Source organism: Ascaphus truei, chromosome 2 (assembly GCF_040206685.1).
Source record: "Ascaphus truei isolate aAscTru1 chromosome 2, aAscTru1.hap1, whole genome shotgun sequence".
Classification (NCBI taxonomy): Eukaryota; Metazoa; Chordata; class Amphibia; order Anura; family Ascaphidae; genus Ascaphus; species Ascaphus truei.
The window spans coordinates 405,983,841-405,998,579 of record NC_134484.1 but is presented as its reverse complement, the minus strand read 5'-3'; the positions used below and the strand labels follow the sequence as shown (position 1 = coordinate 405,998,579).

Below are 14,739 nucleotides of genomic sequence, written 5' to 3'. Positions count from 1 at the left end.
ATTTGGCTGGGTAACATCAAGGATGTAGGTAAAAAAAGATTAACTCTGATGCATTTCATGCAAAAGCACTTTGTCAAAGCGCTTTTGCGCGAAAACGTGTCAGAGTTATTCTTTTTTGCCTACATCCTTGATGTCAGCCAGCCCAGTAAAAAAAATTTTAACCAATTTTTTATGTTATTATTTAATTATGTTATTATATATTACTCACCATTGCTGTGCACCACTTTCCTTCCTGGACTCTGGGAATATCCTTTGGACAATAATCTGTTGGAAGTACGCTAAAGAGTCAATAATCTTCTCTATTCAGTAAGTACCTACCCACATAAAGGTGTTTGTTTCATTATACATGGATCTTGGATCCAGACATTATGTTGAATGTTGCTATAGGGGTTGTCACCTACTAATTGGGAGGAGCACAGGATAGACCAGCTTCACAGGCAGAATCTGTCCCCATTAACCATACATCCCAGTAGGATCCCCCATAATTGAGCTCAACGAAGCCATATATATCCACTACAAGACCACCTGTTCTTATATCAAGAAACAACCCTGCAAGGACTATCATGTCCGATCAAGATATTTTGTCTTGACAATAACCATTAACATTACACCTCTATTATCTACTCTGTAGCACCAGTGCTTGAACTTTGTTCTGCAATTACCTGTTATATGCACACAGCCCTAGCCTCTCTGACCTTGAACACCGGATTTCCCAAAACAAACTGTTTTTAAACACTGACAAGACTGTAACAATGGTATTTGGGAACAGGCTAAACTTCTAAAGCTACCAATGATGGAGCTTCAGATCAGAACAACCTCTAATACCATCCTAGCCCCTATCACTAGTTTCAAATATCTGGGCATATGGTGTGACTCCCATTTAACATTTGGGTTGCACATTGATACCCTAACATCTAAAACCTATGCCAAACTAGGTGTACTTTATAAGAACAAATCATCCCTAAGTCTGCTGGTCAGAAAGTGCCTCGCACAGCAGATGCTAACACCAATTATAGACTATGGTGACATAGTATATGGCACAGTACCCCAAACTCACCTTAGCGAACTAGACACCCTCTACATTTCAATATGCCGCTTTGTCCTCCAATGTAACTACTACACACATTACTGTGAAATGCCCAAAGAACTAGATTGGCCATAACTTGAGTCTAGGTGCAAAGTTCATCTTTCATGTCTTGCCATCAAATACTTCTTGGGAAAGCTACCCCCATACAGTACCTGAACAAGCTCCTCACCCCTACCACACGCAAAACTTATCATCTGAGATCAGACTCCTATTGTCTGTTCACGGTCCCAAGCTTCAACAAATTATCCGGCTGCTCATCCTTCTCTTGCCGTGCACTTCACACGTGGAACAATCTAACTGAGACTCTCAAAGCCACCACCAGTCTAAGTTACTTAAAAACTAAAGCTATCTCTCATTTTAATTTGGTCTGTAACTATCACATAAGCCTATAATTATATATTATCTGTAACTGTTCATGAAATGTATTTAAATATTATGTATAACCCTGTTCACTTAATGTAACTATGTATTTGTAACCATGTATTTGTCATTATAACTCTATGCCCAGGACATACTTGAAAACGAGAGGTAACTCTCAGTTTATTACTTCCTGGTAAAACATTTTATAAATAAACAATATGTCTGCCTCAGTCAGCCTCCCTCCTGTCGGCCAATAGAAAACGTCAACGTAATTGGAACATGATCTCACATCTTACTAATGGGTTACCCCAGTGAATTTATTGTTCTCTATATAAAACAAAGGACCAATAAATAAAAACCCAAGTTTCTTGGGAGCAGTAAATTATGCAGTTCTGTTCCTGGTAATGCCCTGGTTGAAATTATATATACACAGTATCTGTCAGTTTTCTTTCCCATTTTTTCACCTTAAATTTGCTAAGATGTGAAATATATCTTAAATTATAAATCATCAATTTACAATTGTGGATATATTGTGCTGCTCCAATATATATGTTTTCACCTTTTCTGAAAAGTGTATTTCAGATTAATTTATTGCACATTAATTGCAGTACTGTTATTTTTACCCAGTATTATAGTGTTTATTTTAATTCCGTTACCCTTGCTCTGCAGCTCACCTTGGTGAAGGAAAGACATTAAATTGGCAGCTACAATAAGATTTTCCAAGTTTCGACAAACATGCATCACAGCATTCTCTATGGCAGAAGTCCCCAACTCCAGTCCTCAAGGACCACTAACAGTGCAGGTTTTACGGATACCCCTGCTAGAGCACAAGTGATTCAGTCAAAATGATTGGGCCACCTGTGCTAATGAGAGGCTATCCTTAAATCCTGCACTGTTAGCGGTCCTTAGGACTGGAGTTAGGGACCTCTGCTCTATGGGAACCCACTGATTCACCTCCTGGCATATAGACACATATTTTTAAAGCAGTCTTCTGCCATAGGCCACCTTCCCGCACTGAAAGGTGTCGTATGGCATAAGACTGTTTAGTAAATACGTGCCATAATGTTAATTCCATCAGAAATGGTAGGGCTGCCATACAGTACAATTCCAAAGTGCAGGAAAAGTCAATTTGGGAACTGAAACGTTGTCTTTCCACTGTTCTTGGCTGTCACATTAAATGGAGAATTGCATTATGAACTGTGAGTAGAGCTCAACTTTGTAGCTCTGTCTTAGAGGAGACCTGCACTTTAAAGAAATTGTAGTGCTACCATACATACATTTATATATGTTTACATTTCCTGATTAACCCCGGAAAACACATTCCCTATATCTCCACAGAATCATGCAGATATCTAGTTCCACATTTCAAAATGCAGTGGTATTATAAGTGTATTTTTCTGTTTCATATACTTATCATAATATGAGATAATGGAACATGGGTTTCAATTAGAAACTGAATCAGTTTAAGCATGAGATGAGTATGCTAATAAGGCAAAGTATTTATTTCTGATGTTGCTTACATGTGTGTCTACATTGAAAAAATAATATCAGTTGGATTGTATGAAACAACAAAGAAATCAATTACAAGAAGGGTCCTTATGCGTGTAAAATATAAAATATGCGTTGCACAATTGATTGCTCAGTATGAACTACTTGAGATGCTTCAGTAGCAGAACCGAAAATCTTGTACTCATAAGATTAAATAATGATATTTTGAAATAGAAATATATTATGTTTCATTGTATATCCATGAATGCAAGCCTATGTATGCACTCAGTATTCACCTGTGGTGCCTGGAACAAGTTGAATAGCTTGTTTATGCATTTCAGAATGTATTTTAAAGTTGGCATAACGCCCCACTGATTTGTATCAGTTTAGAGATGTTGTAAACCATACTATGACTGTATATTGGGAGTCTGCACAATTGTTTTCTTTGGAAATTGTCCTTTTTTTAACCAAATGCCAAACAGTGCCGGCAAGAATCATTACTATTAAAAACAGAATTACCCACGTATTGAATACAGATAGATTACTAAATATACTGGCTTTATTCTATTCAGCGTGTTTTTTTTTCCATACACTACAATGGAATATCCCAACTCAGTGACCTAACATTTGCATTCATTCAATTGTGTACGTAAATTTTCATTTGATAGCTTAATTGTTTAATAATTAGATGATACACTCATGGGTGTTTTCATCTTCTAGTGCAGAGGAGCACAATCTTTTACCCCTGCGCTCGCTCCCCTGTCGGCTGTCCTCCTCTCCGCGCGCCCGCCCTCCCCCTTACCTTTGTTTCTGGTGTCTGTGCAACATGATGTCACTTTGCTATAGCAGCACGACGTCACATGACCCCGCGGCATCATTTGACGCCGCGTTGCCATGGCGATGCATCTCCAGACGCTGGCTGAACCAAGGTAAGTGCAGTTTTACAGTGGCCTTCGCCGCGTCACCGGCTTTTAATTTAAGTGCCTTCGGTAAGCCGCGGGGCATCTGTAACCCCCCCGTCCACTGCAGATAATCTTGCGCTCCCCAGTTTGCGCACCCCTGTTCTAGTGAATCACAGTATCTGATGCTGAGAGCACATCTACTACATTTGTCACAGTGACATTGCTAGCACTTGTTATCATTACACTTTAAAAACTGGTTTATACTGATTCATCTTCTATAGAATATATTCAGAAAGTTGGAATAGAATTGCACATTTTATTTCCACAGGATATAAATAAGATCTCTGGATATAAATCTTACATACATTTAGATTCAGGGAGGAAATCATTGCAGGCTAAAACGTACCACAGAACCACTCCGGAGAATGCAAAGAGAAAAATAGCTTAGAAAAGGGAAAAACAAAGCTTCTATTCATTTTGTACTTGAACCGAGTGGTGCAAGACAGGATCAGCTCTAGAGCATATGACTCATTGTTTTTGGAGTTTTTGCACTCTGAGCTTTATCCTGCATAGGGTGAAAAGAGAGGAAGATGTCACTGAGGTTGACCTTCAACATCACTGTCAAGTAACTGGGTTGCCTCATGGGCAGAGGTCACCAATCGTTGCCCAGAAATGTGGGTATTGTGTGCCACCAGAACCCTTGAGGGTAGGCTTAACCCTATACTAGCCCCTAGGGCTACCCAAGACACAGGTCACACTAGCCAGACATACTGTAGGGAGTATAATATGTTTATGGTTTATTATACGGGAACACAACAATAGGTATTCTTGTTAGACATTGTTAGACACCTTGCACAGACATAGGAAAAGGAGAAAGCCATGAGGGCAAATACTCTCAACAGACCTGAATCACAGTCCCGTAGGATACCACCTGGTCTAAGTGATTCTCTTAGTCCTTGTGAGGGCTAAAGTCGAGCCTGAGTAATCCACAAAATCCACCCCCAGTACTTGGTTAACTTCCCACCTGTTCAACAGAACAACAGAACAACATTCTGGGAAGAGTGGCTAATAGCCTCTGTGCCACTTAGTCCACAATAGATAGTAGCCTCCTGGCTACTACGTTGGTGAGGGGGGATGTCTGTGGATGCGCAAACACAAAGTTAGTCTTTTATCAGACACAACAGGGAAACATGGCTTGGTAGCCTCCTGGATATCCATCCCAAGTTGGTACACGCCTGGCTACTTAGCTGGTGTAGTTGGGATCACCACTTGCAAAAGTTAGATTCTCCAAAACAAAGGTAACTCTTCACAGGATACACATGGAAATGGAGCAAGGCGGCCTTCTGGACACCTAGCCCTAGGTGGTGGTGACTGTTATCCACCTCAGCTGGATGCCCCAAACATACCTCTGGAAACTGCCATAGCTTTGCTCTCCAGTCAGCATTCCTCCAAGTGATGATGGGTTCCTGGCTTCCTACAGTATGCACCAGTGCTAGGATCATTCCCTCGGGATATCTCTCCAATGAGACATGTCCATGATCCAGCACTCAAAACAGCTCTGGCCAAAACCCGGACGCCCAACATTAAGCCCATGAGAATAGACGACAGAGAAGAGCATCCTAGGATTTTTAGGAAGCCTTGCTGCCTATTTCATCACTATCACCTTAATTGATTTGCTTATTAGCAAGAACTGTCCATTCGCATCCTGCAAAAGGGCAAATGGTGCAGTCTTAGATAATGTATTTCTTCTAAACTGGATAATCTGCCAGAGCATTTTTAAGAAAAAAAGAGGGTCAGAGATAATTTGATGAATTGACACATTTTGAGCATAATCAGAATGGAAGGGGACACTCCTAAGGAGAGCATCCGTGGGAGAAATAATACACGTTCTGGCTCTTTTCAATTTCTGTATGTATTTATTAATATAATATCACTGATTAGCTTAATGTCATTGTTTTCCTTTTATGTTTAGAGGCTCAGAAGCGGAAAAATGCAATCGCCCATACCGTACCTCCCCTACAGTTTTACTCCTTCATACAAAACAATTGTGGGTGAACATGTCCACGTTATTTTATTCACGCCCTTATAGCGCACATAAATAAAAAGGACTCTGCCACAGCACAGCACATGTATGGCACAGCACATGTAGAGTTCCAGACAAACTTGTGTACCAGCCATTAGCCATATCTGCTATAGTCAGTGAGCCAGTCCAAATTCCATAATACCACCACACCTATACATTCACCATTGAGTATTATCACCACCTCTACATTCATGAGAGCACAGAACCTAATTTTGCCACCAATGACGAGCAGTAGCAACGCCTCTTCCGATCCACCAGTTGGAAACAGAGGGAAGCCGTCTTTCTCCCCTGCCAAACTGATTTTCAGTGCATATCTCTGGCAACGTTCTTCTACTGCTGGGACAAAATAGTTCAATAACATTGCCAAACACTCAGCATTTCCCTTCCTTCTCTTTTTTTTTTGTTATTTACATGTTTTGTTTTATTTTAATTGTCTTTTGTTATTTTTGTACTATTTTAAGCATTGTTATTAATCTGGAATTTCAGAACATACAAAGGAAGAAGAATCCCCATTCCATCAAAGTTTAACCACTTCTTACCTAATTCCTAATCAATTTTTTTACGGTGTAAGGGAGGGTGTCAACACCTGCTAAAATCTTGAATGCCAGAATATTTACCTGCCTCACATCTCAATTCCCTTTTGTGCTCCATCCCTCTTTCTGACGTAACCAGCAATCACTGTTTTGCCAGACTTTGAACCAGAGGGTTTGCTGGAGCTGCACCAAGCTATGTTCCGGTTCCTTACAGTTTTAGTTGGCGGTGCTCTTGCTTTTAAGAGGCTAAATAAAACTTTGAGGAGTCTGTAATTGTTATTTTTTTTAAACTTATTTGGTCCACAATGGGTATATCTATTGTGTGTACATACTGTACTGTATGAAAATTCTGTTTAATAATATCCAACACCTTCTGGTGTTTAGAATGGTAACAATTTTGTGTGTGTGTCTGTCTTGGTAAAATTATAGTGTGAAACGTTGTATTGACCATTAATGAAAGTAAAAATTCTGTATGGGAAATAAAGCACTTTCCAGCAAAAGGGTGTATTGAACAAAACAAATGGTGTGTGTGCCGAGCATGCACATTTTAAGTGAAACTTCTTTGTCTTTTGTCACTGTTTTGTCACAGAAATTGTATTTGTGATGGTGATGTTTTTAATTAATAATCAAAACACAATTTCAGTGCCAAAACGCAAAGAAGTTTGACTTAGAACGTGTATTTGAGCTATTTGCACTTCTATATTTATAATAACTGTGAATTCCTTGTGTGTATGTGTGTGTGTGACAGTCTGTGTGCAAGTGTCAGTGTGTTTCAGTGTCTCTGTGGGTGTGTCTCTGTGGGTGTGTGGGTGGTCTCCCTGTCCTGCTGCTGGTGCACCAGTGCCCGAGCATAGGAGGCCTCTGCGCATGCGCACCAAAGGCCGAGACCAGACAGTGTTTTTGTGCGCATGCATGAGCGTGACGGCGATGGGCGCTACTGCGACGGCCACGCGCAATGGCGCGTCACGGTGTGAGCACGACAGCCACGTGTGACGACCCGCGCCTATTACTACCGTGACGTTAGTCACGTTACGGTTTTTCGTTACAACGCCAGGATTTTTCCCCATGAAAACCCTGTAGGTGCCAGCAAAGAAGTTTCACTTCAATAAAGCAAGGATGCACATAAATAGATATAAATACTGTAACTATATACATCTTCACGATTAAAGTGATACAAGAAAAAGCACACAATATAAAGAAACATACAACCCTCCCCATCGTGAGAATGAATTTAAGCATGAAGACGATCCCATAAGGGGACCGATACGTTGTTCAATTTTTTCCATTCACAATATAGTTATTTCAATACATTTCTGTGCCTCCTTGCTTTATTTTGGTAAAATTATAGTGTGCGTGTGTGTATTTATATAGATATAGATATAGATATCTATATCTATCTCTATATATATCATCTTAAAAAGCTTGTCATTTTCTTGTAAAACCATTTATAAAAGTGATCTATGAGGTACAATAGGACTTCTTGGTAGTTCGTATTGCAAAATATATTTTCCATCTAATTTGCCCAGAAGGCAAACAGTAGCATTGAAACTGCCATGTTGATCTGTTGGAGTCAAGGAAGAAAAATAATTGTCTCGTTTTTTGCTTTTTTCCCCCCAGCACACTGATTTATGTCAATATATGGACAAACACCCAGGTGGTCTGCATCCAGAAAATGTGAAGGTAAGACATAAGATAACTTCCTGTTTTCAATGTAGCAATACATTTGAAAAAATCAGAAACATCTCCAAAAACATGGGTGTTTATTGTAACAGCATGTACTGTACATTTCTGTGTGTGTAAGAGACTTTCCACAAGGTCAGTTTGACATGAAAGGACGATCTTACTTATGTGGACATGTTTAGATACGTGGATATTACCCGGACTTCTATAGTTGTTTTCTTTACAAAAACAAATCTTAATCATTTGTGATACCTTTCCTTCATTTCTTTCATCATTGCTGGCTGGATAATTTATCCTGGCTCCCATGTAGAGTACATAGGCTATTCTCAACAGTTTTATGTTTCACAAAGTGGTAAAATGTCAGTGCACATGATTACATCCTTTAATACTAGGATTCAGCCCTCCTACTGCGTGTCTCTTACAGACAGGCAGACCCCAGTAGGAATCACACAGCAGGGACCCCAAAAAGAAAGAACCACTCAGGGGACTAAAAAATAACAGAATATCCCCTATAGATTAGAGAAATCCCAACGTGATAATAGACACATGCTAGCTCTAATGGTGCTGTAAGGTGTATCATGTACAGTATAAAGACAAAAACAAAGACAAAAGAACCTCCAAGAAAAATACCTCCCCCCCACAAAGGGAGATTTGTATGCTACGTGATGTATCATGGTGCTGGTCAGCTCACCTGCAATCTTCCAGGAAACCTCAGTCTCCGTTGATGCTAGTGGGAGTAGTACAGGGACAGCCTTGTAGTTCTCGGGTACAGTGCCTCCATCCTGTAGCGATCTGCCAATGGCAGGGAGTAGTCCCCTACAGGAACCCCTTATAGTAAGTGACACAGAGGCAAGGAACGGTTCCCCATTTATTGGCAGGCCAGACCTGATTCCTTTCTTCTCTTGCAAGAGAGGTACTTTATACACCCGGCAGTCATAGAACAATTCCCTTGCATCTTGCATGTACATGTTCCCTTGACTAGGCCCCCAAGGGCTTGAGGCCCTTAGGCTAGTCGCCACCCCCTCACCCCCTGATGGGGTAAGGCAGAACACTGCCTCACTCTCTGGGGAGCAGGCTACATTGGGGAATCTGTCTAAATTTAGGTAGGAAGCATCTTGTATAACTGGGGATAGGTTAGTAATCCTGCCCCAAACCTGGGCAGGTTTAGGTGATGGACAGGCATCACACCATTGTGCATGTGACCCGGTTTACACCCCCCTCCCAGCAATTGCTCAAATAATTGAATGTTCAGTATTAACTATTTGAGCTGCGTCTGTCAAAATGAGTTAAAAAGAAATCATATTAATACAGGATAACACGTGACCAGGTAGAAAGACAGGTAGTAGTCGGTGGTAAACGCTTTGGACCAGGTCCTTTCACCCATTGTATTAGTGTATGCTATGTAATATTAATAGTTATGTTATATTAATCAGCATGTACAGTATGTCTTATTGTCTTTTACACACCCATTGCACTGCATTGCAGTGGTGCAATAAAATAAATGCATCTGACCCGATTTCGTCCACACAAGACAATAGACATTACAGTACTGGATTTAGTGCCAGTGTACCTGACATGGGGCCATTTATCAAGCAGTTTCACAAAAACAAAATGATACAAACAGAAATTATTGTTGAAAACAATATAGCAACAATAGACCACATAGAGATGTGCAAATATAAAAAAAACTTGTTCTAAGATCCTTACCCATCAATGAGCTAATGTACAGCCAACAAAAAAAGCTTGGAAGGTGGGTTACAATAGCTACAGTATATGTGTGAATATATACATTTCCCAGAACAGCGTGACTGTGCCCATAAACTGTAACAATCCAAGCCTGTACTCACCGGCATGATAACATGCCACTGCAGTGGCCTGGAATCAAGGGGACCCCACAAGCCTAGACTCACAAAAGCAATAATCACTAGTAGTTTCTGGGGGAGATGAGGTCTGCTCAATGCCACAGACATCTGGAGCTCCCACAACACACGCAAGAAGGCACAGGTAAAAGCAACGCAAAAAAAGTTAAACCAGGTGTTTCTTGGGGGGCATTGTAGTCTGCACACAGAGATCTCCAGGGATCCCAGAACACACACCTGGTACAGTTTACAAATAGCTGCACCAGTACGTGAGCCAGAAATCAGTCAGCAAAAATAGCTATTGACCTAAAGGCTTAAGAGTACTGTAAAAGTACAACGCTACAACAAGGATAATGCAAGCATTCACAGTAAAATAAAAAGGAGAAAATATAACATTCTAACACTTACAAGGATGACTGCACAAAGCTTGGTGAATCCTGATAGGTTCCATGGGGACGAAGGGAACCTTTGAGCTAGGTAATGTGGTACTGTAGGTAATGTGGGTGCTCAAAGGTGAGCCAGATTTTAGATGCAGTGTATGCTCTGATTCGAATCTGCTGGCTGATTGCCAGGGAGAGGCAGATACAGTATATACCATTCCCCAAGAGAAACATAGGGAACTGCCTTACCCAAGCTGCTACCAGAAGCGCTAACTTTTTGGCAGTTTAGGAGGGGGAGGGAAGGAGGTGGCTATACCCCTGCCTCTAACCGGCCCATAATCTGAACAGGCCATGCATGGGTGCTGGTGGGTCTTAATGAGCAGTAAATTAGAGGGCAGTATTTTCAAATAAACGCTGGCAAGATGCACCGGAATCCAGGGACATGCTGGTCTCCAGAACTCAGGAGACCCCAGAGGTGTGAAATCGAGAGATTACTGTAGGCAAAAAGAAGTCCTTGAATTGGGACAAAGAAATTGGGCCACCAAACACAATCTTGCAGAACCAAGGGTTCCAGCCACTGTGGATAGGCATCCCCCTATTTGTTGCATAACAGCAGTAGTCCCTTAGCAACCTCCGGCATCAACCAACATCCTCCAAGAGCACGCCTGCCTCCATCCTACTGTACCGGACGTGCTCACCACAAACCGGGACTGGACCGCGGGGCTGAGGTGGGTATGTCAATACACCGACCTTAGACCACGAAGCCGGTTCAGGATTGCACAGTCCGTAGTCAATTGTAGCAGGGTCAGGGTTGGAGAAGCCAAGGTAATCTATAGACACGCCAGAGTCAGGGTTGGAGACGGTAGGGTAGTCGATGTTCAGGCTGGAGTTCGGCAACAGGAAGCACCGCTTCAGGATAGCAGCTGAAGCACGGGAATGGCCTCTGCGCGAGGAGCGAGAGCGGCCCATGCTAGGTCTCTGCAAAGGGAGAATGTAGGTCTCAGGAACAAGGCAAGGCTGGTACTGGGGATCCAGCGCTTCAGTACAGGAACCAGGAAGCAGACCTCTGCCTGGGGTGAGTGCAGCAGGTCTCAGGAACAAGGCAAGACTAGCACTGGGGATCCAGTGCTTCAGTACAGGAACCAGGAGCTGACCTCTGCCTGGGGTGAATGCAGCAGGTCTCAGGAACAAAGCAAGGCTAAGGCAATGTAGCTTGTGGCAAACACAGTTACATCCAAGTGAATCTTGGTTTTATGCTAAGCAATGAGGAAAAGAGAGCCCAGTATAAGAAGGGCAGATAGCCAATCCCAAGACAGGGGTGTGTGGGAATTCCTCCAATGCCAGAGCAGAGAGACAGAGCTGCAGTGATTGCAAGCACAGGTGATAGTGCTTGCAAATCCAAGGGGAGGATTGTCTGAGAGCTCACTAACTCTGCAGTGTGCTCAGCCAAACCCAGGAACCTATTCCTTACACCAACACCACAGCTGCACAGCAATACAGAACAAGCCAAACAATTTGCTGGAAAAAAAACTATGAAAAGAGCTGAAACACATTACAAAGTCCCATAGGCACTTCCCAACACAGTAAAGTATATTGAAAAACAGGGGCAACAAGAGGGATGTAATACTGTACACTCAGGGAAGAGGGTGTTTTCAATGTAATTGAATTGTAAGAAAGAAAGTTGAACTTATGGGTTAGGAGAGTAGCAGGCTGGGCTTGGCCTTTATTGGTGCACTGCTGCTTCTAAAACATGCACTGTGTAGCGCACTTTCGCCTATCCACTGGGAGATGTGTGGCTACGGTGTGTGGGTGTAGTGCAATAGCTGTGGTACCCAGGGGATCTGAGCCTCCACCGCTGGGAACCTGGAGTGCACCTGAGTGATGCTCGGTAGCGCCACCACCTGTATGGGATTCTACTGTGTGGAATACTCCCGTTATAGGACACATAAGGCATTACACATTGATGTAAGATAATGATTTTACTATTGGTAACAGAAGTAATTCACACAATATATACAATCCCACCAACCACAAGACCATGCACGGCCGTACCAACCAGCCCTTTGTCCCCCACCTGCAACACAGTCCCCAAAGTACTGAAAAAGACCCTTGGACACCCAACCGCCCTCGCGTCCACAAGGTAATTCTCCACCCAATGTGTGGTACAGCGCTGCCCACTAAAGTGTTTGGTTGGTGTACGTGATGCATTGGATACCACCCGGGCGCATGTTGGAAGATAGGATCCACTGATCCAGCGATGTCAGCGATGAGTCTGCTTCCGTGGTGTGTGGTATTCGGCTGGAGGGACCCACACTGATGAGTCTCTGATGGAGCAGGTGTCTGGTCCCAGACCACCTGAGGACAGGATGCAGCCGCGTCTTGTCTGTGTCCCTATGTGCTAGTGCTACAGGGGCAGTGTCCCTATCTATGGGCCTCTCCATGCAGTAAAAACAAGATACACAGGGGATTCGGGGCCTGGCTGGGGCCTAATAGGGGATATCTGGCCAGGTGCAGGTGCCACAGACACCTGCACATACCTCTTACCCCTTCTGTGTACCAGTTCTGACTGGCGTGGTGTCTGAAGCACCAAATGTATTAACTGCAGTACTCTGTGAATGCTGCAGCCCTATTGGCTGTGTCCTGATGCCTGACTAGCTGCCCCTGTGCATTGTGGGGCTTGTAGTCCCCATGGATCACCTTTTTGTACTTGCTGCTTCTTATGCTGCTACTACGCATGCGCCAAGCCTTCTCCTAATGGCCGCCGCACTTGGAGCTGTACCGTGCATGTGCGATCACACTGTGCATGTGCGCACACTTTCAATATGGCGGTGCCCTATATCGGGAACCACTGGAGCCTCTGGTGAGCCTGTCGCCCGCTCACCTCTCCCCCCCTCCACCCCCCCAATGCTGCCTACTGTAGCGGAGGTAAGGGGAACGCAAAGGGAAACTAGGTACAACTCTAATTAGCAAATTCTAGATTTGAAAGAAAAGAACAAACAAAAAGACAGCTCATAGGAGTAGAGCATTGTAAAGCTCAGAATGTCTCAATCAAACTCGAGGATCTGCTACGTGTTTAAATTAAAAAAGTTGTATTCCCTGTTTTTCTGTCAATGATCTTACTAGCCATTATAATTAGCAGATTTGTACCATGATTTACAAAAATGACAGCAGAAGATAAATCACATGAATTGGTTTTGTATTACTATGGCAGAATGAAAACCATCTTAATTCCAGGTTTGTGCCACAGCCTTTATTATTTCTGTGAGCCGTGCAGCATCTCTATTACAGGCTCAATTGGTGAAAGCAGCAAGCAAAACCCCTAATAAAGCTGTCTGTCTCAATATTGTCAAAGATAATATATACAGTACCAGCCACCGTTCTACTTTCTTTTCATTTATTTTAATTAAATAATATGCCAGTGAGATATTTCTTTGTATTGGTTCTACTTGTCTGACTGCCATTCATGTTCCAAGGTTACTAGTCTGTAAAAAAATAAATTAGCCAATCGATAAAATATTGTGCTTTTAGGATGCATTTCAAATTCTGAGCTAGGGCTTTGTTTTTGTTTTTGAGAGATGTCTTATTTATTCTTGATTTAATTGACAATTTCCACGTGGCTTCTAGTAACTTTAGGGTTCCGTAAATACACAATAAAATCAAGTCTTTATTTGTCCCTATTACTATGTGTGAATAAAATTAATGAACACACAATCCCAGCAAGCTCTAACGCCAGAGTTTGCTGGGATTATCTGCTCATTAATTTTAATTTTCAACTGGTATGAATTGGTTGGAGGTTAGTGGCCCCTCCTCCCAGGGTTTAAGCTCACCCCACTTTTTAAGTTGCCGTTTTTTCCATGTTCTTGTGCAGGACAGGTGCACTGAGACATTTCACAGGTAGTGTTAGGACCTGCATACTGGTCATGCCGTGAAGTGGCTGCAGGCTTATAAACCTTTGGCCAAAGGGTTTAACTAAATGACCCTTATTCATGAGAATACTAACATTTAAGTATTTAACTATGTATTTTATCACATTGGATGTACTCTAGCATGGGTATTTGTGTCTTTTGTTATGTGTGAATAAACACATATTCATCTCAAGGTACAAGAACACAATTTCAAATAGGGTAATAGAAAGTGTTAAAAACATCAAGTACAGCTCAACCACGTTATAGCGCGATCCGCTATAACGCGGATCCGCATATAACGCGTTTTTTCGCGTGGACCCTGAATATTAAAAAAAAACACTCACACACTCACAGCACACTGCACACACTGCACACACTGCACACACTCACAGCACACTGAACACACTCACAGCACACTCACAGCACACTGCACACACTCACAGCACACACAGCACCAGCACA

The 14,739-nt window shown here is 42.4% G+C and overlaps 1 protein-coding gene across 4 annotated transcripts in view; it reads left to right on the top strand.

Annotated features, from left to right (window-relative positions):
* CDK14 (cyclin dependent kinase 14) overlaps positions 1-14,739 on the top strand; it is a 693,217-nt gene that overhangs the window by 305,560 nt on the left and 372,918 nt on the right. For all 4 annotated transcript variants that reach the window (XM_075587394.1, XM_075587392.1, XM_075587395.1 and 1 more), the window contains one exon: positions 8,071-8,133. In XM_075587394.1, the coding sequence (XP_075443509.1) occupies positions 8,071-8,133 (63 nt within the window). The remainder of the gene's footprint in view (positions 1-8,070; positions 8,134-14,739) is intronic.